At 44.0% G+C, this 27,236-nt stretch overlaps 1 protein-coding gene across 4 annotated transcripts in view; it reads right to left on the bottom strand.

Moving 5' to 3' along the window:
• The window catches only part of LOC118222531 (nck-associated protein 5-like), a 153,458-nt gene that overhangs the window by 107,752 nt on the left and 18,470 nt on the right, over positions 1–27,236 (bottom strand). For all 4 annotated transcript variants that reach the window (XM_035408186.1, XM_035408187.1, XM_035408184.1 and 1 more), the window contains one exon: positions 9,129–9,202. In XM_035408186.1, coding sequence (XP_035264077.1) covers positions 9,129–9,202 — 74 coding nt within the window. The remainder of the gene's footprint in view (positions 1–9,128; positions 9,203–27,236) is intronic.

The raw sequence follows: 27,236 nt of genomic DNA, 5'->3' as shown, positions 1-27,236 counted from the left end.
TGTGACATAATCAAGAAATATTGAGAAGCTGACTTGCTTTTAATTTGATCAATTACCATTTCCCTACACTGAACTATGATTGACACATCATTTTCTCTGCTTACCAAGTGACACAGAAATCAAGTTATAATAATAAAGTGCAAATCTTAACTGAACTTGGCTACTAACTGCAAGTAAACATGTAAAATCTAATAAGAAAATAACTTAAAGTGATTGCTTGTTTTGTGAATATTTTCACAAAAACAAATACATAATTTTAAAAATATGCCCACATTTCATAGCAAACAAAACATACTTTGGCTCCATATACCCTACCTTTGCTTATAGATCCCAGAGTGACAAAGGAACTGATCTCACGATTCCAGATGCACTGTTGCTACCCTGAATGCATCTTGGCTTCAAAAATTTATAGTGCTTTCCTGAAATATGCCTCCCCTTAAAAATGTCAACCAACCAAATTGAACTGTTGATGAGCCCAGTAAAAAAACTGGCTCTTGGAGAGACACAGCAAGGTCCTTTTACTCAAGTAATTTAGCAAAAAGCACAGTGACAGACAATCCCATTGCATGTTGGCATAAAAAATCAAATCAAAAGCTCAGGTTGATGTTTATACAGCATGCTCTCTCTCTCTCTCTCTCTCTCCACTGACTATTACAATTAATTGTCTATTGGATAGGCTTACACAGGGCAGTTTGCATTGCACGTATATATCTGAAATATTGCCATGCATATTGTATTCACACAGTGGAATATTCACAGAAGAAATTTAGGGTGGGTTCGTTGTTCCAGTTTATCGATAGCGCAAGCCGAAGGAGGGAATTTTTGCCTGGAAAACCCCTCTTTTTTTTTTTGTGGGGCCAGACCAGACGGCCCATACACTACCCGGTGAAAAGGCCGAACTAACCACAGGAGCGCTCGGGCTGCGGTCGGGTTTGCATTGTCCAGCGCTGGAAACAGAAAGTGCTGGGGCCTGAACCGACTCGACTCATTAGGACCTGCTTATCACACAGCGGGGGGGGATGGAGCAGGTGACAGACCCCTCTGTTTGGAAACAAACGCACACCCCCACGTAGCCTGCTGCGCGGGACAGTCAGAGAGAGGAGGAGGGGGGACGGGGACAGGGGGAGGGGGTGGTGGTGAGGAGGAGGGGGTAATCACAGCTGACAGACACACACTTCTGGCAGTGCTTTTACAGTCGGGCGGACGAAGGCCGGTACGTCAATGTGCTGTTTTTTTTTTTTTTTTTTTTTTCCCCTCTAGTCCTTGAATATCTTTTGTGGCCAGAGACTCATTGTTATTCGCGGAGTACGTCAAATTTTTAATGAGATATCAGAGACGAAGCTAGCTTATTCGCCGTCTGGTCTGAACGCCCACGTGGAAAAAACCCACACACTGAAGAAAGGGGAGGACATTACACGACGCGACACTGTTGTGAACGCGAGTAAGCGGCCAGCATACCTTCACTCCTGTGTTTATTCCCCCCCCCCCTCACTGAAATGGCCTTAAGGGTGACCTCAGCGTCTGAGCCAGCGGCAGAAGTGGACGCAACATCCCGTGCATGTGATAGCGGGCTTTGCGCCCTTTTCCACAGAATTCCAGCTAATCTGGCTTTCCCGTGATTTGGGGACAGCAAGGGCACTAGCCCTTGTGACTTGTGGCTCCGCCCGCTAATGCAATTATATAACCCCAGAAGAGCAGTAAGGACTGCGTAACACTGTGTGTGTGTGTGTGTGTGTGTGTGTGTGTGTTATACCGCAGTCCTGTCACGTCTCGTTACGGTAGGGTTTTGATGGGGTGTGTCTGAGCGACTGCGCACAGCACCCAGCGAACAGGAGGACTTGCTGCAGGGAAAGGGACTCAGGCCTGGGAACCAAAGGTATCAGGGTATGAAACAAAATCCAAAAAAGCAATTTTTAGGTGTAATGTACTATGAACTTTTCAGTCATCCTAAAGGTGGTTAAAAGGTGTGAGCCACACCTAAAACAACTAAACAACTCAAAGTACCAGTAACACCACAGCCAAACCTAGATTCCTGTAAAAGTAAATATGAGCAAAAAGCAACAGATTCAATCACTGTGACAACTGAAATATACAGATTCACACAGTTTGTGTGTGTGTGTGCATGCATACATGTGCATATATGTGTGTATATATGGCTGTGTGTGTGTGTGTGTGTGTGTGTGCGCGCGCGCACACAGCTTTCTTATCTATCCATTAATGTGAAACCTTTAACACATTTAAAAGATTTTACCAAAAACAATAGAAGGCTGTTTTCTCCTTCCCATTCACAATATAGTACTGGGAAACGACACAAGTAATTTAAACATCTTTAAAAACAGGTACTTCTAGAATAGCTCATAAAACCGATTATATCAAAGCCTCCATCACGCAGCTCAAACATCAAAAGCACAATAAATCGTTACCCTCCCATGATTTAATAGCGTAATATGGAAATATGGTATGCAATCAGCAAATGAGGCTACTGAACTGGAGCCAAGTGGAGCAAACACCAGCAGTTTTTTTTTTTTCTCGGTTGCGTAACGTCATAATGGAAAAGCGGACCCATTATCCGTGTTTCCCTGGCGTTATCTAACCGGATGAGAACGCAACTTGACCGGCTTTGGAAAAATGGAGTTGCATCTGAAAGAGACGCTCGGAACAGCCACAACGTGCGCTGCGCCTTACTTACTGCAAGCTTGACTGAGCCATCAGGCTTCACTTTTTTCTTTTATCGATGCAACGCAATGTTTTGGGGTTTGTACTTGTGCGTCATGTCTCCCCATCGCGTTACATTGCGTTTATTTGCCAAAGCAACGTACAATAAGGCTGACGTACAAACTCCCCTTTGGATACACATGCTTCAGCACCGATGTGACGGCCATTCCCTTGCCCGAGGCGCCATTCGACTCAGGACTGCAGGGAGATCTTCCTGACCTTGAGTCCAGGATATTAAGAAACTCGCCTCAAATACATCTCAAGGGGTGAAGCAATCATCCAGTCGGCATTGAACGAGTAGCAAAGGGTACAGGATTCAGGCTAAATGTTCCAGGGGCATCAGTGATGAAAAGTTATATTTCTAAGAAAGAATGAGACAATCTACAGCTTTGAGTAAGTATCAAGTTAAAAGCATCATAAATCCATTCTATTAAGTGTCCTCAGCACAAAAAAAAGTCTGATACATACTAGGCCTGACAACATCGCCATGGTGACAATGAGCCATAAATCAAGGCCGGCTAATGGCTAATCCTCACTCTGGACAGATGCCAGCTACAGCGATTGGACTCAACACTGCCCAATGAACAGGTTCACCACCAAATCAACTCAGCCAGTACTGGGCTATTAACAAGTGTGTGAGCAGAAAACATTTCAAAACTGAACAGCATTGCTACAGCATGCATGTCATCATATTCCACAGCTTTGGTTGCAGACAGAACAGTGCAATGCCCAGGTGGTTTTGAAGAGGGATTTGAAGTAATCTTTTTTCCAGCAATGAAGAGTTGGAGGAAGAGACTGAGCACCAGATTGTGACATCAGCGTGCATAAATTCTATTAGGCACAGAACAGTAATAACTGACCATCACAAATAGCAAATGTTGAAGTGAAGGGCGAAGAAGCAAGCAAATGTCAAAAAGAAATACCGTGAAGAAACAAGAAAATTCTTTTCAATTTGAAAGATTAATAGGCTTGAAAAGACTCCGTAATAGACACATAAAAACCCCCGCAAGTAATCAATTTTCATTTATTTTCAGAAATCCATTTTGTTTTCCATCGATACGTGAATCAACTGCAAGAAAATGCATTATTTGAAGACTAGAAACCTTCCCTTAATGGATATTTTAAAAGCAAAAAAAAAAAGAAAAAAAAATCCTTTTAGACATGGTTTTTGAATAAATATTTATTATAACTCATCCAGTAAATAGATTTTTAATCGATGTAATACTCTAAATCCCGCTCTCCCGAGAGGGAAGGCTAAACATACCACTGAGTGTATTAGGTCTCGGCTGAGCTTAGCATTATCAAATTACTGAATTAGAGGCCGGGCATCTCAGCCCATTAAACTTGTAAAAACACGTGACCCCCATGTGAGCGGACTGCCAGCTCTCCGGCAGCATCTCAACGCCGCAGCATCTCAATGTTATCCCCATCATCGGGAGAGCGGGCAGCAAATTTTCCTAGAGGATTACGCCTTTCATCTCCTGAGACCAGCTTCGGCAGGGAGGCGGATCCGGAGGCCAGGGCCGCCCCCCCATTGACGGATCAAAGACCCTCACACTGTCCCAAAAACACGCGCCCGATGACCTCCTCGGACAAAATGCCGATTTCTATTCAACAGTGAGAAAACATTTCCCATTGCACAAACAAACAGGAATACTTGTCTTATGGGCTGGCCTATTATAAGAAAACGAGTTCTACCTGGCAGCGTAGTATAACGGGTAAGGAACTGGTTTTGTAACCTGAAGGTCACAGGTTCGATTCCCAGGTAGAGCACTGCCATTGCACCCTTGAGCAAGGTACTTAACCTGCATCACTTCAGTATATATCCAGCTGTATAAATGGATGTATGCTGTAAATGCCATGTAGAATGTTGTGTGAGTCACTCTGGATAAGAGCATCAGCTAAATGCCTGTGATGTAAGGTAATCTATCTTCTTTCTCCCCTTTTCTGAATTGGAGTATTTTTCTTAGAGCATTGTTAACCCCACCTACTGTACAAGCAAATTCCATGACTGAGTTATACATAGCCCCCCATTCATCTATCTATCAGGGGCTCACCTATCCCAACCAAGGGCATACGTTTAGTTTAAACTGACATTCAGCTCTCTCAAGATCAGGCAGAAATCACCCTCATACAGCACATGCATTAGAACACTTAACAGCACGCAGTTGCAGAAGTGTAATGTGGACACAATATACACACACACACACACACACACACACGCACACACACACGCACACACACACACACACAAACACAAACACAGTACAGACACAGGAAAAGTCAGTCCATATTGTCCCCAGCCCAGTAAGAGGGGGATTATTGACTGCAGTTTTCTAATTTGGAAAGGGTCTATGACCTCTGCCCCAGTCCGTCATGCTCCTCAATGTCCAAAAGCATCCATATGCTCCCACAGACAGCACACCTGCATCTCCCTACTGCTAGGCCCAGAATAAGCACATATGCAGGCCCAGAACTGGGCACTTATGAGCCAATGCATAAATGCACCCAAATCTGTTGCCATACGCTATTACTGCCAGCTTCTGTTTAACTGTAGAAATTACTCAAAAAAACCATAAATAATTTCAGACAGCTAAAGCAGCTTGATAGGTCTTATAATACTTTCAAGTAAGCCCACACATGTAAAGGCATGAATTATGAAGGGATATTACTCACCCACTCAATTGTATGACCCATTTACGGCTGACAGTTTAAAGGGAAATTAAATCAATAATATATTTTAATTGAGGCATTGTGGTGTTAAAAATTTCTATGCTGAATGTTACGGCCAAAATACCATTAAATATCTCTGATGAATCATAGTGTGAAGTCATTTTAATCATAAAAAAGACATAGTAGTTTAAACAAAAAAAAAAAAACATTTGCAAGTCAGTTTCAATGCATGAAATCCATTAGTGCAGAATAGCGGGGGCAGGAATCGGACCTGAATGCACAATAACAGTGTCCCACCCCAAGAACAGACACCAGAGTCCTAAGCACTATTCCCCACTGACACTGCATGACAGCAAGAGAGGGAGGGAGGGAGTGTGCATGCATGTGTGTGGGTGTGTGCGCGCGTGTTTGAGGGTGTGCGTGAATGTGTGTGTGTGTGCGCATGCAAGTGCGTGTGTGTGAGGTGGGTGGTTGTGGGTGTGTGTGTGTGTGTGTGCGCACACGTGTTTGGGTGTGTGTGTGTGTGTGTGGGTTGTGAGTGGGCGTGTGTGTGTTTCTGTTTTGGTGTGGGTGTGTGTGTGTGCGTGTGTATGTGTGTGTGTGTGTGTGTGTGTGTGGGTTGTGAGTGGGCGTGTGTGTGTGTGGGTGTGTCTGGGTGGGTGGGGGTTCCACAGAGCCCCCCCCCCCCCACATTTCACAGCAGATGCTGCAGACAGCTGAAGAGAAAGGGCGAGGGCGGGTCTGTGTGCTTAGACAGAGCTCCTATGCATTTTCATGAAGTGATCCGCTCCGCGGCTCGGCTAAAAGAGACCCAACATCTTGATCATGCCACTCTCCTTCTGTGATGCTTTCAATCTGACCCTGGTGGCTTTTATCCCTCGCTCCTGTTGTCATTATTTTTTTCAGTACACCTGAGGCACTCTACGCCACACCACTGACATCTCACAAGACGGCAATCATTCACTCGAAAATAGGTCCCAATGTTCAGCGTCCACACAAAACATACCATTCTCAATGCAGCTCCACAGTGTACGTCAGGTTGTTTACTACTTGGGTATACACTTTAAGAGCTTTAGCATAGCAGTACAGCGATTCAACATATTTCAAAAGCAACAGCTGTGGGCCATATGACGCACTATACACTGTATATGACAGTGCGGGCTCAGGAGAGAGGCACTATACAACAAGAGCTGCTTCTGTCTCTCAGGGGCAATGCACTTTGCTTGTGTACGGAGATAAAGGAGGTCCTGCTGATGTTAATTAAACCTTGAAAGAAAGGAGGCATTGAGTTGGAAATGAAGTATGGCGCTTAATTATCTGAATTTTGTTCCCTTTCTTCATTGAACTTTATGGATGTTTCTGCTCCAAATTTACATTGCGGATTATTTCGATAACGAACCCCATCTTAGTTGTGATTTCAGAGGTGGGGTTGGGGGGGGGTAGTGAGAAAGTGAGCAAGTCACCTCTCTGTGAAAGGACCCCCCCCCATCAGTGCAGCTTAACTGAAGGAACTGAGGTGTCCCCACATGTGCCTGCTTTTTTTTTTTTTTTGGTTTGTTTTATTCCAGGCTGACAAATGTACGTTTGGATCAATCAGTCACAGTCGGCTCCAGAATAGCGTGACCCCCCCCCGCCCCCACAGTAGAGAGAGAGTCCGAGGTGAGTCACGGTCACCACGGTGACCTCTGATATGATCTGCAGAGGCATCTGTCCAACTGCAGGCACCGTGCCCCCCCCCCCCCCCCCCACCCCCCCTTGTGGTTCAGGTGCACATGCTGTCTGAATTCTGGAGCTTTCTCTGTACCTTCTGTTCAGCAATTCATAAAGACATAATCAATACTATCCCCCCGCCATCTCCATATTATGGGTCATTAGAAAATCCAAATTACACATTGACTTCTGCCCCACGTGCCAAAACTGTTTTTGTTTATCTCTCTCTCTCTCTCACACACACACACACACACACACACACGCACATGAACACTCACACACACACACACACACACACGCACAAATTGCTTCATCAAATCAAAAATGCCAGATTCTGAAATGTAATTCCATTTTGTTACCTCACTGGGGGAAAAAAAAAGTGCTTTACAGAAAAAACATTTAAAGCAACACGTTCTTAGTCACTGTGACGGTGCACGCTGCGGTTAGACTGAACCCTTCCCTCGGCGCAAAGTAAACCCGCAGCATGCGCCCAGGTCTTCGCCCTGCTCCGCGGCGGAGATTTACGATGATCGAGAGCAAGTGGGGCTAATGGAAGGTCCCGAGGAGCCGCGCTGGCCCTCGTGATTTATGAAGCATCCAAATGCTAAATGAATTACAATTAAGGCTGGATTTGTTTAAATGACCCAGACGAATCTACTATGAGCATAAGCCATTATCTAAATGAGCGGCAGACCCCCCCTGTTATACCTTTTTTCCCCCACTGCTACGGGAACGCGGGTCTGTTCCTCCGCAAATGTGCCAATACATTAACAACTATTCTCTGAAGCCTTCGGGTCCGACTGTATTTATTGTCCACTTTGTCAGCCGGATGCTCTGTGAAAGAAGCCTTGCTGTGGTTAATGTACAGATAACGATACGTGTCAGCCTGTGTCTTTATTTAGGGAGGCAAGGACAGACCGGGGGGGGTCGTGCATCCTGTAGTATAACGGCCGCGTGTGGTCACCTACGGAAGAAGACGATGATTCTCAATCTTGGCATTTTAATGCAGGCGTCGCATTAGTTTGATGAGGGCAAGCATGCACAGGGAAACAATGCGACGTGAGCTCATCTCTCTCATTCGCATGGCGAGGCGCCACAAACGCATGCGCACGCATGCGCGTATCAACACTGAACTGACTGAAAATGCCTCGACGTTTGAATGAAATTGCCTTTGAAAACGTGTGTCTTGAAGACATGAGCATGCAAAAAAAAAAAAAAAAAAAAAAGTCAGTCTTGGTCACGTTTTTAAACAATTCATCTTAAAATAAGAAGGTTTGAATTTTTTTATTTTATGTAGCCTTTGGGAACCTTTTTTCTAGATAATTCCATTTCCCTCCTTTTTTCCCCACAAATATCAGCCAACCTAGTAAAAAGAAAGCTATGGCCATGGCAAAGGACCCACAAATACATGCACACAGTGAGATCAGCAGGCCATCCCTGAGCTACAACACGAGGTCTGACTGAAGAAGGACCTTTTTCTCTGTGAGACAAGGCAAAGTCTCCGATCACCAGCCTCGGCCACGCCCATTTCTGACCAAGGCCCCGGGGGCCCCCCTGCTCACTGAGGGGGAAAATGGACCGTGGACAGGGCAACCCCGAACTCCATTGAGATGTAAAGCGAGACACAAAAGAGCGAAAGTTTTTTTTTTAAATCGTCTCCTTTTCCCCTCCGCTATGTGACACTTTATTTGTCGGGTTAAGCGCCGGGCCGCCCTGGGCCCGGGTCACTCTGACCCGCACCCGGGTCACTGTGACCCGCACCCAGATCATCTCTTCTGTCCACTTTGTCTTTGTTTCCATTTAATCTTCCCAGAAACAAATCGATGAGAAGCCCCCCCACCCCACCCCAGCCACATAAAGGCTGCCTTTACACATTATGCCCTTCATTTTTGAGCCTTTCCACCGAGCTCCGCAAATACGTGCTTCAAGATATGACCGGGCCTGGTTTACCTCCATTGAAAAGTGGCAGTTAATGCAGCCAACCACCCAACAGGGTCAAACATTTCTTCACAGTTTCATTTTCCACTTGCCTTCTCACGTGAAGCTGTTCCTCCTCCAGCTGTTTGAGCAGCTCCTCAACGCACTTGTTAGAATCCATGTATTCCTGTCAAGAAAAGATCAGTGTGCCGAAATTAGTACCAATAAATAATAATAATTATGTTTAATACAAAATGAACCCACATGTGGACATTTTTAGAAGGCCCTGGGGCGGTGGTTCAACCAGTCAACAATGCACTTTTAATTCACTTTGTCCTTAATTAAATATTTATGCCATATGTCATGTTTAAGTGTTTACTATTTTCTGACACCGAAGCCATAGAGTTGCTAAGTGAAACTTTTTATTTAAAACTTTTCCATTAAAGTTAGCTGACCCTTTTAAGAGCAGGTTTCCTAGAATGTTAAGTCAGTGGTCTGGAAGTCCACTGCTTTAAATTACCAGTGATTGTTACATCAGCATTAGAATGTTGAGTTAAGACCATTCTAATCACACATTTGTGACCTCACACCTAAAAAAAGGTTTCAATTAATAAACCTGTTGCTGCTCATTTAATCTCAGCCCCAGCGCCAGCTAAAATTAGCAGTGCTTTTCCGCAGAAGATTTACGATGACTGACTGCAGATGTAGCCAACGCAGGCCTAGCACTTCCCCGTGATTTACGCAGCATCCCACTGCTAAATTCATTACAATTAAGGCTTGATTTGTCCAAACGGCCCAGTGGGTCAAGGTTGTTTGACTAATAATTCACAGACTTGGAGACAAAAAGAAAAAAAATAAAGGCGTAGTTTTATCTGTAGGAACAGGGTTGGTTGCCTTGTTAGCCTTGCAAAAGAATGAGCACAGGTTTAAAAATAACACAATTAGTCACCACAAAAATCCTTATGATTTTCATTTTCTCATTGATTTCAGTGTGGATCCTTAATTGGCGTGTTCTGTCCAGAAACTAAGATTAAATGATTTGCGATGTTTCCGTTTGGATGGTTGGAACCAAGTCCAATACAATCAGACTCAATTTCAAGCCAGCAGTTCAAAGTCAAGGGAGAACTCAGCTTCCTGCTTCCGGAATCTCCTGCTGTTCCGCTGCTTTGAGAGCCCAGAGAGGGGTTGCCGAGAATATTACAAAAGCTGACGTGCAGCATATTTCTATTGTTTTGTGCTTAATGATCTGCTCTTTGCAGACATGCCTCGACAGACGGCTCACTGGAGACAGCATGTATTCAAAGCAGCTGTCTGTACAATGCTAGAAAACAGTATATGCATAGACAATGGACCATATAAAATAAAATAAATCGGTTTTGTTTACGCTGAATATAGTTCCATAATTCATTCCATTTTTTTCCCCAAATGCAAGTGATGTATCTTTTGTTTAAACCACAGTTCAACATGACAGACTCTTGTCATAGCTCTTCAATTTATGATTTATCTTCAATAATATGAATTTCAGGGAAAAAAAACACAGCATAGTAATTCCTATAGGCATCAATTTGAGAACAAGAGCTCTGAATCCACACATAGTATGTGAGCAAGTCACAAAGACATTTCAGGATCATACTTAATTTAAGAGTAAGATTAAGTGAGCAAGCTCTGTAACCAGAGGAAAATACAACTGATATTGCATCTAATTAACTTGCTGATTGCATGTCAAGAACAAATTTCAGTGCACACACCTGGAATGTGTAGGCTAACTTTCTATGGTGTATACGCATCACCACTTTCAGCAGTAGAAAAGGAAGGTAAACCTGATTACAAAGTGCACCACGCCATCGTCCCTCTCTTTCCCCGTCTCAATCCTCTCTCACCATCTCTCGGGGCGACATAGCTCAGGAGGTAAGACCGATTGTCTGGCAGTCGGAGGGTTGCCGGTTCAAACCCCGCCCTGGCCGTGTCGAAGTGTCCTTGAGCAAGACACCTAACCCCTAACCCCTAACTGCTCTGGCGAATGAGAGGCATCAATTGTAAAGCGCTTTGGATAAAAGCGCTATATAAATGCAGTCCATTTACCTCTCTCTGATGCCAGCACTTACAGAGACTGTCCCCGACTCACTCTTCCTCTGCATCACAGGGGATTATATCTGAGCGTTTGGGCCTGAAGCTATTAGCCCTTTAGCCCTTTAGCCCCTCGGTTCAACGGAGACCCAGCCCTGGCAAAAAAGGTGCCAGGGCACCATAGGAACACAGTGAGCGGCCCCAGCAGTCCTGTGGAGATGCCAGGCAAGGTCACGCCGCGTGAAGGTCAGGGGGCACGCAGAGCCGCCCAAAACCTGGGTTACCGTACGGAATAACGTTCGGCATGTCACCCACGAAAACAAAAAAAACAAGCCTCGTTCTCATGTCTAAAAGCAGGGAAATGGCTCGATTCTGCCCTTCCACATCAGTTAGAAATCAGCTTAAATTTGCCGTTACCCTTTCCCGTTCGTAGTACTAAAAACCTGACTGTAGGGGATGTACGCATTAGAGGAACCGTTTTCCATGCGTTAAACAACACTCCCTTTAGGCTGATGTAAACACCTTCAGTATAAAATAAAATATGATCATCAGCACATGACGCAATGCACCAACTGAAGAACTGCAATGTGTACTGTAGGCTGTGTATCTTTTGAAAGACCGAGTTGATGGCGGTTCCAAACAATCGTGCCACTGTCCTCGCACAAAATTTTCAGTACGAGTACCCAAAACGCCATCTGAGGATTGGAGGGAGGTCACGGTCTCCAGTCGAGAGGAGAGTCTAATCCACACACTTAATGACCATTAAGGCCGAGCAGAGTTGCCAAAACTTCACACACCGCGCATGAGACCCACTGTGATCAATACGTCAAATCGTGACAAAAGAGGGGACATGCTTCATTAATTTTGACTGAGGGGGAACTTAAACGTAAAAAACTTGGTGTAAGACCAAGTTTCTGTCTTTCTCGCCGAGTCCCTTCGGTACGGGTCAGCAAACAAAGGAAATACAGTAAGCAGAACACAGACCGAGAAACCGCTCTGCGGTGCCAGAATCAATGGACCTGTCGAGCCGAAATAAATGTGCGCTTTACTGGAAGTGCTGGGCCTCTGCAAACTGGCTTTGACGTTTTTAACAAGATACCAGGTCGTTTCAGTTCAACTACATGCAAAATAAACAGAGATTATTATTATTATTAGTAGTAGTATTATGTAAACGGTAAGTACACTTATCCAGGATTATACATTACAGCTTACTCTCTCATACAATCCATTTAGATTTTTTATGTGTTGAACATTTGCGGAATTAACTCACGGCTACAATGACAGAGTCTCACTAAGGACACGAACCTGCGATTTGACTGGATGTTCAGTTTCCTCCTTATAACACCGTGTTTATAATTTCACAGAATTTCCGTGAACTGATTATGAGTAGATGGGGTAGCTTTGTGTGCACTTGTGTCTGTGTGGGCTGTTTGAGTTGGTGTGTGTGCATGTGTTTGTGTCTGTGCAAGTATGTGTGTGTGTGTCTCCATGTGTATGTGAGTGTGTCTGTGTCCATGTGTGTGTGTGTCTCTGTGGGTATTTGTTTCTGTGTGTGTGTGTGTGTGTGTGTGTGTGTGCGCATGTGCGTGAGTCTGTTTCTGTGTGTGTGTCTGTGTCCGTGTGTCTCTGTGGGTATTTGTGTCTGTGTGTCTGTGTGTGTGTGTGCGCGTGTGTGCACGTACATATGGGCAATTACCAAATGCTTTCAGACATGTTTACCCAATACTTGAGCAAGGTTGAGAGGACAAACATGCATCCATTCCACTATCAGCCACAGCACCGGTGCACGCGCGCAGTGTGGACTCCGGGTTTTTATTAAATTTTAAAATGGGCTGCCATCCCGTTGCTGCAGTCCCCGCAGTGATGGGCAGAAATGACACCCCCTCCCCCGCCCCCAACCCCAACCCCAACCCCCTAGACGCCCCCTGAACACATATACTGTACAATACCCGCAGGCAGACGCACTCGCCTGCACATAAATGTCTAATTCGGGAATCAAATTCATGGCCAGAAAAGGAAATAATAAAAGATGTTTTATTTGCGCATATTTCTCTAACCATAATCATCCTCCCATGCATATTAATGCTATCCAAGAGATACATCATGTCCTGTTTTCTCAAATGGGTGTGGAAAATGAGGTTTGGAGTTAATCATCAGTGCTTTATGTTGCAAAGATCATTTTATTTTATTATAGGCTGTAATTATATATATATATATATATATATATATATATATATATATTTTAAGTTTATGGAAAAAGGAACAAGCACAAACAAAACTGCTGATCTTTACCAGGGTGAAATAAAAGGGATTTCTACATCCAATCAAAAAATTCCCCCATACTTAAGCCCCTTGTTTCTCTTTCAATGGAATTGAACAAAAACCGAAGCAGTAAAATGGCTGTCAGGATTAGTCTGGTCTACAAAGGGAGGTGTGGGGGAGGGGGGGAGCAAGACCTCTAACTAACAATTAATATGATGGGAAGTACTTGCAAAAAAAAACAAGTGATTTTGTTCAACATTTCCAGCTCTGATTAGCCACTGATTGCTCACTAGCAGTACAACTAATTCCAGTCTAAATCAACCTATAGTTGAACTTGCTTTTATTGAAATGGTTTATCTGCAGGGATAAACAGGTGTAGGGCACAGGTCATGGTTGGGGTTGCAATTCCAAAAAAAAAACCAACCGCATTTGTGATACGGCTCTTCGCCCACAATGGCAACGTCAGACTTGGGAGGCAGGTCAGCTGCCGATGCCCCTTTGAATTCTGGGATTGAGGAGACACAGACAAGGTCACGACCTCTTCACCCCCCAAAGACTGCTCGTCTGTGCGCCAGGCTGAACTTGATGACTTGACAGAGACGGGAGAGAAGGACAAAGCCAACCCGTCCAAAATACTAAACTAAAGGAGGAGTGTGAATAAAAGGATTTCCAAACAGAAAGCTGCTTTCCCCAGGAGGGACAGAGCAATCACTAGTCACCCAAAGGGAACGCCAGTCCTTCCTCTCCAGAAGCTGCAAAGGCATTTTGGAAAATTCATTTACATAGTGAGCTCATATGTTAAGAACGGAGGACCGTTGATGGAAGATGCCATTTTGTAGTCAGGTCTCCACCTATTCGTCTACCTATACCAGCAGGTATTCATCTACCTATACATGTATGGGTTTTTGTGTTTCTGTTTCTGTATGTGTCTTGGTATGTGCTTGCAGTTTTTCCAACGTATTACCTACTCCAACATAGACCTCAATGGATTACAACCAACACAATGCTGGTCAGAAGGCCGTGTCTCAATCTCGCATTTTGCACACGTGCGCCTGACTTCAGTCAGATCGATCGGCTTTATGTCCGGGTTTAGCCTACACAACACAGGTCAACGTCTTTCCCAAATCCTCACAACCTCCAGTGGACCCCATCCACACCCCGCATCTGTCCCCCACGTCTTACCCCTACAACAAACCCTCCCTTGTTTCCTGGATAGATTTATTCTTGCATCTAAAGGGGGGGGGACGGGACGGATATTTCCCATAATGAGGTGGGAGTTACTATGGCGATTGTGTGTGATTTGTCAGTGGGGGAGTCCTTTGTGCCAGCATGATCTGGCAAAGGCCCAACACCCTTAGCCTGCATGAGTCCATAACGCCTGCCAAAAACCCAGGATGCTTCGGAATAACAGAGGAACCCGGTCTTAAATTAGCCGCCGCTATCGAAAATGTATTTACTGTACGTCACTGCAACACTGCAGGCAACATGCCAGCAAGTCAAAACGTAGCCCATACCTACAAATTCAGAAATAAGTCATGTATTATTTCTTATCTAAAAAAAAATAAATTATTTATGTCTTGAAATTATTGCAGAAACCTCTGACAGAAAGTATTTCATAAAACAATTAAGAATTTGTATGTGGCTATCTGGTTTTAACATTACACAGTGTGGTACAGTAACTAGATGGGAAAAATTATTAATTTCAAAAGATACAGCAAAAATGCATTGGCCTACACCAGACATGCCCTTCCTGACATTCAAAATACTTATCCAAAACATTCACATAATCTACATTCCAGGTATAAAAAATCTAGCACCCAAGTTTGTGGATCTATGATACCTGCAATAAGTTAAGAAGTGTAAAGCAATGCCAAATGGCCAAATGGAAAAGATCATTTAGTTCTACCAAGAAACACGTTTGTAAGTACACATAATGTGTGTGAATGTTCTTTCTCAATTTTTATCCTCAGGGAACAGCACTGGACATCATCCCTGTAATGAGAGCTCTAAGGAATAGTTCTTGACGCTCTGTTTTCTTTTCCCTAAACTCAGTTTAAATGCGTAAAGCACGCACAAAATGTTGCTGCGTTTCCAATTTTTTCCAATAGCATTCCTAAGATTGAGTAAATCCGGACTAACTGTCATACTGAAAGCAATGCGGTCAGTTTTTTTTTCCTGGAATGGGTCCCAGTATGATGCAAACTGGGACCACCATTGTGATCATTCAGACAATCTACTCAGGCTGAGATTCAGCCTTAAACTCAAATGGCCTCTGCATCTGTATACACTGGGCATTCATCCCAGAGTAAAAACAGAAGCAAATTTGCTCACTGTGTAATAAAAAAAAAAGTAAAACAAACACATATGAATCACACATTTTGACTCAAGGATTGGACTCAATGAGTCCACTGTGGACTTGTACTTCTTTCATCGAATGCATTTGTAAAGAGGGAAAATTAGAAATCTGCAGCTAAAAAAGCAAGGGTGCCAAAAAAAGCATTTTAGTGTTGACCTTCCTTGCCACTGGTTCCAGTATTTCCAATCTAAAACCAGGAGTTTGAGACTGAGGAAAATTTTAGGTTCAGGCTTTACGGGTTTCTGGGGGCCAGCTGTGAGTGCACAGTGATCAACGGGGGGGTTGGATCAGGTGCGTTTACACCAGGTGAGATGATTTTTAAAACCCGCAGGGAAAAAAAAAAAAACAGAAGAACGGAAATACCAAAACCCAGAACAACGACCTGCTCAAAAAATGAAAGGAAGTCACAGATGGCAAGTGAAAGAGGAAGAGAGAACTAGACTAGAGGGAGCGAAAGAAGCTTCTGGAGGTTTTCAGGAGAGTCTGGAGAGAGCAGACAGAACCCCCATTCCGCCTGAAGAGTTCCAGACTCCGCATGAGCTGAAGTGCGGACGGGCTGGAACCTCACCTAACGCTAGTCATGAGGTGCCAGATAAGAACACATTCATATCCAGAACACATTACAGAACATATATTATTAACTGCAAACTGATCAAACTGGCACCGCATGATCGCATGAGGAGTTGGTTCCTAACCTGGAGAAGAGTCGACAGAACCGTCTGCAGAGTTCCGGACTCCACGCGAGCTAAAGTGCTGATGGGGAAAAATGGATACCCACCTAACGCTAGTCATGAGGTGCCAGATGAGAACACGTTCATATCCAGAGCTGTAAACTGATCAACTGGCACCCTCGTGACCGCATGAGGCGAAGTTCCTACCCTGGAGACGGTCAACAGAACCCCATGCCGCCTGCAGAGTTCCGCACTCCACGTGAGCTAAAATACTGATGGGTAGGATGGTCATTCACCTACGGTAACGCAGTCAGGTGGTGTCAATGTCTGTACCTTTACAAAATTTTGGGGAATCATCCACTTCAGAGATATTGTGCTGGGAGTACAGTATATGTAGTGAGTTTAAACACGAGGACGGGACTTCAGCTACAGTACATTCGCTGTTTTTTTAATTCTCTTTTCGCTGCGCTCTAAAAGTGAATTGGCAAGGCATGCATTTCCCCCACCCAAGCCCGCACTCCCCACCAGTCAAATAAAGTTAAAGTGAAGTGTTTTACTATAGCCATACCATGCCAGACGACAGTAAAACACATCGCTGTCTGACCAAATTCTATGATTCTAGGTGATAATTCTGACAATCCACTCAAGCTGAAATTCAGCCTTAACTCAAATGACCTCTATGTCTGCATATAGTTCCGGATGAAAGTAGAGAACACATGGCACGTTTTTTTTTTTTTGGAAATGGTTCTCCAGAATTTCTCCATGTATTTGTCTTTGCTTAGGGTTTATTAGTTTTTCAGCGTTTAACCTGACATATTGATTCAACGCTCTCTCCCTCTCCCTCCCTCTCTCTCCCTCCCTCCCTCCCTCCCTCTCTCTCTCTCTCTCCCTCCCTCCCTCCCTCCCTCCCTCCCTCCCTCCCTCCCTCCCTCCCTCCCTCTCTCTCTCTCTCTCTCTCTCTCTCTCTCTCTCTCTCTCTCTCTCTCTCTCTCTCTCTCTCTCTCTCTCTCTCTCTCTCTCTCTCTCTCTCTCTCTCTCTCTCTCTCTCCCTCTCTCCCTCCCTCTCCCTCCCTCTCTCTCTCTCGCTCTCCCCCTCTCTCTCTCTCCCCCTCTCTCCCTCCCTCTCCCTCCCTCTCTCTCTCCCCCTCTCTCTCCCCCTCCCTCTCTCTCTCCCCCTCTCTCTCTCCCTCTCTCTCTCTATCTCTCCCCCTCCCTCCCTCTATCTCTCTCCCTCCCTCACTCCCTCTCTCCCCATCCCCCTCTCTCTCCCCCCCCTCTCTCTCCCCCTCTCTCTCCCCCTCCCTCTCTCTCCCCCTCTCTCCCTCCCTCTCTCTCCCTCTCTCTCTCTCTCTCCCCCTCTCTCTCCCTCCCTCTCCCTCTCCCTCTCTCTCGACTCACATGCTCTGCAGATGTGGAGGCAGAGGAGCGTGCCTCAGGACAGACTGAGGTCAGGGGTCAAAGTCACTGCAGCTGCTCAGAGGTGCTCTGTCACAAAGGCCCGGGACCCAAGCGAGGCCTGAATGAAGGACACAGGTGGGTGGATCGCAGGTGACGGGACGCCGTTTGCGCGTCTCTCCTGTCCAGGCATGTGCAGACACCAGCGCACGCAGACGCACACCACCGCTGCACTATTTTACTTTGAGTGCATGCCCCCCCCCCCCCCCAAAAAAAATTTTGTCCACTGTCCTGTTCCTGCCATTTCTCTCCACCCATCAGTGAGGGCAAAACCAACCTAAACTGTGGTGAAGGAAAGTTTCAGCCAACTTTTTCAGCTCAAGATGTACAAAAATTACATTTGTGTGTAAAGGCCTGTCTAAATGCTGAGCTTTTGTCAATGGGAACCTTTTTTCTTCTTCTTCTTCTTTTAAAGCAACACACACTCATTTACGATTTGAAAATTTACATCACAGCGGTGTCTAAACCAGGTCTGAAGTGTTTATTGTGTGTGACGAGAAAAGCCAGATGTCCGAAAACAGACTCCAGGCTCCCTTTCTGATGCCAAATGAGATGGAATCAATTCATATGCACATAACGCCAGCTTTGGAACACAACACAGATCGGCTTTCCATCACACTGAAAACATTACACATCATACCAAACGAATAATGCAGCCGAACAAGCCAAAGTGTTCCTTTTATTATCAAGATGCTAGTTATTATGGAAACATGCTCATGAAAAATGCATTAAAATAAATCTAAATGCATGCTTTTCAAGTGAACAATGAAATAGCTGAAGTGAGTTAGAATTATTCATTAAGCAATCACGCAGAACACAAACACGCACGATTCTATTTCACTTGCATGAAAACACCGCTTCGATCCTTTCTAAATGCGAACCGCAAGAACGGACCATTAATGTCTTATTTTTTATTATAAGAGATAAAATATTAGTGCTTTCCCCCCCTCCTAAGAAGGCCATTTGCACTTTATGATTTGATTCCAATAAGCAGCTGATTCTAACTCAGTGTGTCGTTACTGGTGGGGCCTCTGTGGTGGTCTGTACATATCCGCATGAAAGATTTAATCATCACCAGTGATTGATTATTTTGTCGATGGACACAGCCATGTTTACGGCACTTTCAGTGCCTTGCCTTCGATCCGCGGTGAGGATAAATGGTAAAAAATTAAAACACACTGTGACACCTTTGTGGCAAGGGAATGCAATCTCTGTTTGCAGCGTCTGCATGTTTTTTTTTTTTTATCGCAGTAAGGGTATTTTGTATTTTCAATGTAATCAACTGTCTTCTGCTAGTATAATATACAGTATAAAATATATTTATTTTCTTTTACATGTATTGAAAAAATTAAAAACCCATGTGGTCAGAATTGTTTCACAGAAGGTCAGATACTGTATGAACATGAGTACGTCACTGTATGTGATTGAAGTGAAGTCCCTGTTAAACATTAATCAAAAACACTTTAACTATCAACTCCAAGGTATTCAAAGCAATGAATTATGATGTTTTTTCTTGTTAGTAATTAGACCCACCCCCACACACACACAATTTTATTTAATTGCAATTACACTTTTTTCCAACTAAGTTTCGTCCATAACATTTTGAAGTTTGACAAATTGTGGCCTCTAAGGAATGTATAGTTTTAGCCACCATGAATTTACACGCCTTCCAGACAGATTGCCTGTATTGTACATTTGCCATCATCTCAGGCTGTGATGAAAAGCCAGATGTGGAGACATCAACAGGGCTCTAGAAAAATGGCCTCACCTTGCACAAAAAACCTAATGTTTTTGAGGTAACTTTTACTGCAAGCTAATATGAGAAAATCTGGTTTGAGATATAAAGTTATAAACCTACAATAGAGGATGAAATAATTCGTCATTTGGGGAAAACTGTTCAGTTTTAAGTCAAGATCAGACCCTTTTACAATCACAGTTTATATGGACAATATGCATTCATAACTTAAGCAATTAATAGGCCAATGAGTATCTCATTGTCCTTTTGTCCTTTTCTAAGAACATTTCTCCAGATAATTGTTTTTCGGCTCAAACAGTGAAAGTGATGACTGTGTGATACTTCAAACCAAGCACACTTCCTGTATTTTGCCCCTGCAGTTTTCTTTGAAAAAAATATCATTAGAATTGAGCCGGATCCCTATGGTATTCCAAATATGACTGAATTATTATTATGATGAATTATTTAACATGGATTATTTTTTTTGACGTCTTACATCCGAACTAAACATCACACTCAAACAGCATTTTTCAAGATGTGATATGCATTTAAATGACAACGCTAAATAATGCATATTCTGACCAAAAATTAAATATTTAAAATGAAAAAATAAATGTTTGCTGCTTACAGAGTATCAAACATTAATATGATTGAAATGCAAGTACTCCATAAATTGCTTGGACACATTAGCATAACGCATTTAGCAATGGTTTAAAAAATGTAAGAGGCTGAGCTCTGGAGGCCTCGCTGATGCCCTACGTGAGATAGCAATGGGAATCACTGTGTGATAAACGCAGCTTGTGGAAGCTGTCCAACCTGTTAAATTTCAGTGAAATTTGGGGTTGCGTTGGTCGTGAGCAGTAGTTTCCCCCCGTGTCACACATGTGTATTTCCAGAAACGTCTACACACTCCCGGGCCACATCCACGATCCAGTGAGGCTAAGGGTTTTAACTTCACTAGTTATTAATATTTTCTTCGTAACGTTCATAATTTGGGCACATCAAATTCGCACATTTCATATGCAGATTTTGCCCCGCGACAGAACGCCGAAAGACTCCCCCCCCCAGGGTCACTTTCGGACATGCCCAAAAGCAGCCATCAGAGTCCTGTCCATCGCCGGGTTACGTCGAGCTTGACCACAAAACGTCCCGCATAAAATCTCAGTGCACCCCGCCAGGCCGGATCAGAATATGCAGCAGTTCCTGGACGAGAACGGGTTCCCCGGTGTCCAGCGTGCCGTCGGCTCACTGACACACAGCCTAGCTGTCACTCAGTCGCGCCCGCTGTGTGAACGTCAGGGGAATCTCTTCTGAGCTGAGGTGTCCTGTGGACAACGTCGAGGTGTATTATTAATTTTATTCTGCCTATCTGGATATTTGTTTTACTCCCTTTTGTTTTTGTACAATTTTGTTACTTGTTTTGGTGTTACTTGCTAACGGATAATTTGCTGTTTGCTAGGTTTTCATGTTTTCTCATATACATGTTTTAACTTTTTTGCTTGAATAGTGCTCTATAAATAAAGCAATTATTATTATTATTATTATTATTATTATTATTAAATGCAGAGATGGCATATTCAACATGTGCTCACCAGTTATTCTGGTTCTGCCCATAACTCCTCCCTTCTACCCAACAGAGACCTAATTACAGCTATTCTGAACGCCAGCCATCAAACTCGGTGGGTGTTGGGTGCCACAGTAACTGCACATTAAAACGCTTAGAGACACATACACTGTACCCACAGCTCTATGACAGCACCTTTCCAGTGTCACCTGTCAGTGGAACCTCGTCTTAAAAAACACGCTTGACGTGTTTCGGACAGCCATGCACAGCACCGGCCAAACAAAATGTAGAACTGGATTATGCTGGTAGCAAACAACATTGATACCGTCCCACAAGCACAGGAGAAAAAGTGCTGGGGTGGATTCACAAACGCAATCTTAAAGGCAGTGAATCAGGCATCTTGATTGGACAGTCAGGGCCACACTTCACAATATATTATTCCATATATTGCACAGAATATGCAATATATGTGAAAGCAAATTTATATATTTTCATTTATTAATGTTTTTATATTTTTTTGGAAGGCACAAACTCCTGATTAGTTTCCGGCCTTCATGGTTGCGTTGCCGCTTCCAACCACAACAGCTGTCACACGGTTTCCCACAAAATATGATCTTCATAATGAAATCAGCAACCTCAAATCAATGCTGAAGCCCAGCGATGAAAGCCTCGCGCTCTCGACGCTCTGAATACACATCTGTCACGCGCGCGCGCGGGCCGTGATTTATGAAACCGATTTATTGCACCCGACCACTTATGCGCGAATAAGTCACGGCGCCCTAAAAGCAGTGCACCCTGGGAAATGGAAAACAGCCAGCTTTCATCATTGTTCCCCATTCACGCTGTCAATACCCAGACCGCTGTGATGACATTAACTCGGCTCAGCATTGATCCCCAATACCCTGGAGTGGCCCTGCCAGGTGTCCTCCTCCCAACCCTCCACTGTAATGAAAACTCATCCTGGGAGGGTGTCTTTTCTGCAAACATTAGTAAAAACTACTTATTAATAGTTTACATATCCATGGCTAACTTTGGATATTTACCCAAGGTAACCTACAGCATTGTGATTACAGATTACAGATTACAAATCTGACACCTTTACTCGTGCAATACACTGCACCCCAAAACACACAGAAAACCATTTGGCTGCAGTGATTTCACTATTTTATTTGTCAGAAATGTTGGAATTAACCTTCTCAGAAAATGACATTGCTGTAAAAGAGCAGTAACAAAACCAAATGGCAAGTGTATAGCCAGCAACAGAGCATCTCAAGTACAGGTTACTCAATCCCAATCTGGAAGAGCATTCCTCATTGGCTTTCCAATCTGGAAGAGCATTCCTCATTGGCTTTCCAATCTGGAAGAGCATTCCTCATTGGCTTTCGATACTTCGGCCTACTGCAGGACCACAGCAACAAATTAGCCTTGGTCCCGAGTGCCTAATTAAAGGCACTAAAACGAAACACAACTGTCAACTGGAGGTGAGCAATGCCTTGCTCTAAAAAGAAGAATTTAAACTTCAGTCATCTTACCACCGGGTCAAGATCAGTTACACTAAAGTCTCAGTCTTGATTTTTTTGCCCCCCGAGAAAACCTTTATAATGCTGTACACTACAGGTCATTTTCATGAAATGCTTAACAAGACAAGAAATCACATTATCATAACTGACCAATTGCACATAGAGCAGGTGAAACAGCCTCAAAGTAGACTGAAACAAGGAAGACATGCATTTCGTTCCATGCGTTTCGGGAACAGGGGTCCCATTTTTTTCCCCCTTCAAGGGCTGAAGAACAGTGGAGTAATGGGTGTGCAGCAGTGCAGTATAAGCATTACTGTTCAACGGTGTAGAATCTGCCCGACAACACTGGTCCTATAACAGTATCCACCTTTTGCAAAAAAGGGCAAAAGCATACAAACAAGCCTTTAGGCTGTTTTCAGGACACATCCGTGCTCTTACCAGCAATGGAAAGCTCAACTGTTAGAGAGTCATTGCGGCTTTGACAAACAGGACGGTGCCTCCTGTGCATGAGGGAGCAGGTTGGTGACCTCCAGCTCATCATCTGACCAGATCTGCCCCCGGGGGTGCCCGGCCCAGAATTCCCTCCCCTTTGGTCTGCTGCTGCCCAGCTGCTTGGGTGCATACGAGAGCTAGCGCACAGAGCACGTTAGCCTGATGACCACCGCCGCCTGAACCCGAATGGTAATCATTGACCGCCACGATCAAATACAAAGCCTATCACTGACCACTGACATCAGGAACAATGGTTAAGGGGTCAAAAGGCTGCCCGCCCCTAACATATAATTCAAGCAGTTGACGACCGCAGGGGCCTATTGATGTTTTGGGGGGGGGGGGGGGGGAGGGGAGTGCTCATCGCATTTATGTCAACTGTGAAGAGTTTCAAAAAAATCACTGAGAGCCATAAGCCTATCACTTTTAATGTGATTTATCTACTGATGAATAATGAATAAGTTACACATTATCCGTTTATAAATGCGGTTTAACACTGTAACTCAGCAGTGTCAATGGAGAACAGAACAAAAGCCTCAGCCCTGGATATATCATGGAGACTAAAAGGACGCAAAATGGTAGTCCAAAAACTACGTGATTTAAGATTTCCTCTGCAGAGGCGGAAAGTCCAGGGGTCAGAAAGTAATAGTCCTGCCATGTGTTTCAATCATCCACATGAACTCAGCCAGCCAGATTTCACCAATTAGTTCTACCTCCTGGCAGAAGAATTGTGCTAATTAGAAAATCTAGCTGATTGGAACAAAATACAGGGGAGGACTTTTACTTTCTGACCCTGGATTATTCACCTCTGTTCCTGTGTGATGAAATAAGGGGGTATATCATACAGAGCCTGTTGGAAACAAATCCTCTCAGATCATTTGGTATAGGCAATTTACTGGAATAACAGTTGGAACAAGCATATTTCATCATCATTTTCTGTGTTAACGATTCTTCGATTTCAGATGACAGTTCCTCAATCCATCCTGCTCACACGTACTTCATTTCCCACAATTCCATGCCTCAGTATGTGCATATCACATACAGCATTCAAAGAAGAGGCTACCTGCCGAACCAGGATGTCAGTCGTACGGAATCTCACTAAAATGAGAACAAGATGTGCAGAAATTAGATGTCGTTATTGTGATTCTTGTTATAGAAAGGCGTGTACGTCCCATTGTTGGACAGTGTACATCCACAATGATATTACAGGAAGTGCTTTGAGTGAGATTTGCAATCAAATTGACACGAAATTGGATTTGCAAATGAAAATAAGTAAATTACTGTAATACATTCTCAACTGCATATGCACAAGGTCAACAATATAACACAACACAACATAAAAACATAAAACAAAACATAACATAACATAATGACAAGAATAGGCCATTCAGCCCAACCTCTAAGGTTACCCTAGTGCTCACTGTTTACCTACAAACTAGATGGTATCTTGTGCTTGTAATGGTATCAAACACATTATAAACCGTATCGTTTCTGGTTTCTACTACATGACCTGGCAAGCTATTCCACACAGAGACTACTCTCTGTGACTTTGTGACTTTGTGAGTTCGCTGATGTCATCCATCGTGAACAGCGGGTGTGAATCAAAAGGTCAGCGCATCCTCATGGCCTATCTCTTACATAAATGTGCCTGGGGAATTGGGTGTTCTTTACCCCCATTTTGGAGGTAAAAGAAGAAGAAGAGGAAAAAAAAAAAAACATGCATCGCCTTGACAACAAATGCTCATGACAGGCTGGACTAACGGTGTCAGTCCCCTGGAAATAAACACCACATTAACATGCTGCTCAGCTCAAAGCGCTAAATTAGCATTTATGCTCTCTGCAGTTATTATTGTGCCACAGAAGGCATATGAAAACTGAATTATGATATTGGACTTATTTCAGAGAAATGACCAGGTGTATGACTGCGCTTAGATGGTCAGTGTATGTCTGTGCCTGAGAGAGAAAAAAAATAAACAATAATAATCAATAATACATTTCTCTCTAAATGAGTCCTACTCAGTGTTCGCATGCCTGGAGCCAATATTAAAACGAAACTGCTAAGCTTTCTGCCCATGATGCAGCTATAAATGTTGATAACGTTCCTACAGGCGTCAAAGTAGATCACAGACCAGCAGCCACAGCTTCCGAGACAAAAGCAGAGAAACCGCAGGCCCACCGACGCAAGAACAAAACACACACACACTCGCACGCACACGCACACGCACACGCACACGCACACGCACACGCACACGCACACGCACACGCACACGCACACGCGCACGCGCACGCGCACGCACACGCGCACGCACACACGCACACACGCACGCACACACACACACAGATACACACGTGTGCACACACACTCGTACACATGCAGACACACACACACACACTGCTGTCTGTGCACTTATCATTGCACAGACAGCAGAAAATGGCTGGACTTTTTGGGGAAACATTACGGAGATGATCGCAGCTTGCTGTAACAGGAGTCACAGGTTTGCATAATGGGCCCAGGCCATCCCCCTAAGCTAAAAAAAAACACGAAGGCAGGTGGATCTTTTGTCTCAAAACGTGTGCATGCTCCAGGCTAAAAGCTCTCCCCAGGGCACGAACAAGGGTTCTATTGTGCGTCTTGCTTTCCAACAGTCTCCAATCAGGACACAGAGTGGATTTGGCCCATTAAAGGGGAGCTCCTCATATAAATGTGCTGTCATAAATTTAAAATTACAGAGCAAAGAGGCTGCAATTCAATTAGAACACTTTTTTTTTTTTTTTACAGGACCCTGTGTCACTGATTGGCTATCACAATAGCTGCATTATCCAAAAAAAAAAAAAAAAGGACAAAGGATGAATGTAGTATTAGTGGGTTTGGATTACTGTTTGTATCCAAGAACCAAAACATCTGAGTGGAGTTGAATTTTTGTTAATGGATCAATTCAGTTTTTCCCTCCCACACCTCATTAAATGAATACCTATCATCAGAGATCAGAGGACTCTACTGCTATCGAAGATGTAATAGCTATCAACTACTTCAGCTGTTCATACTGGGATGGTAATACCGTGATTCTGGCTGAGATAGATACTGTGTGTTCATTTGCAGACTGTGTGTGGCATATCAATTGGGGGCACCGGACTTGTAAGAGGTCCAAACGGGAATTGTCCCGTGTTTTTTAAACAACGGCACTACGGGAGAACTACGGGACACACAAAACTGCCATAAACAGAACAGGAGTCATTTATCAACGTCAATGAAAAAGGTTAATTTACTGATATGCCAGATATGGTTATTCAGAAGGGCTTATCACTGTGCTCACAGCCTAGACCAAACACACACAGGTTCACACACAAAAGAAGTTCCTTTTTTTTTTTTTTTTTTACACTAACACACACTAATCAGTGCTCGCTGAAAACAAGTGAAAATGCTATGTCAGGGGTAAATTAGGAAAATTTACTTAAATTCCTAACTCAGTCAACTCAAGTTGCGGACAAAGTGAACTGCGTTTAGATAAAGGTAAAACCCACGTCTGCTAACCACCTACATTCATCATGTACGCGCAGGGCCGCATAATCAGGTTAAACAGCGTTCCCACTCGGCCCCGAATTATCTGACCTTAATATCTGGCATCCCGGGGAAGGAAACGCTGCCGAAAAGCCTGTCGAAAAAAAAAAAAAAAAAAAAAAACCAGCCGGGCCCACCCAGCGGAATGAGGGCAGAGTCAATTTATCATTCCCGCTTCCCTTTTCATCCCGACCCCGTCCCCGTCCCCGTCCCCTTCCCCGTCCCTGTCCCACAGACCCAGATCGCAGCTGCGGAACATTAGGACACGCTACGGGGAGCGCGGGGGGCCGCTCGTTTCCAACTGAACTTCTGACCGGAAACCACGGCGACATCTGCTCCCGCCCTGACATCGCAGTGCCCCCCCGTGTAACGGCAAGCCGCGTCAGTATATGATTTATCATCAGGTATTGGTGCTTTTCTTTTATCCCAATCATGCATACACACAATTAACACAAAATAATGCAATAAAAAAGCCATCGTTGTGAATGATTTAAGTAACACTACTGTAAAACTTAGGGATAAAGAAGTTGCCTATATTTAGGT

Source organism: Anguilla anguilla, chromosome 3, assembly GCF_013347855.1.
Source record: "Anguilla anguilla isolate fAngAng1 chromosome 3, fAngAng1.pri, whole genome shotgun sequence".
NCBI classification, from domain to species: Eukaryota; Metazoa; Chordata; class Actinopteri; order Anguilliformes; family Anguillidae; genus Anguilla; species Anguilla anguilla.
This window is presented reverse-complemented; position numbering and strand designations above follow the sequence as displayed.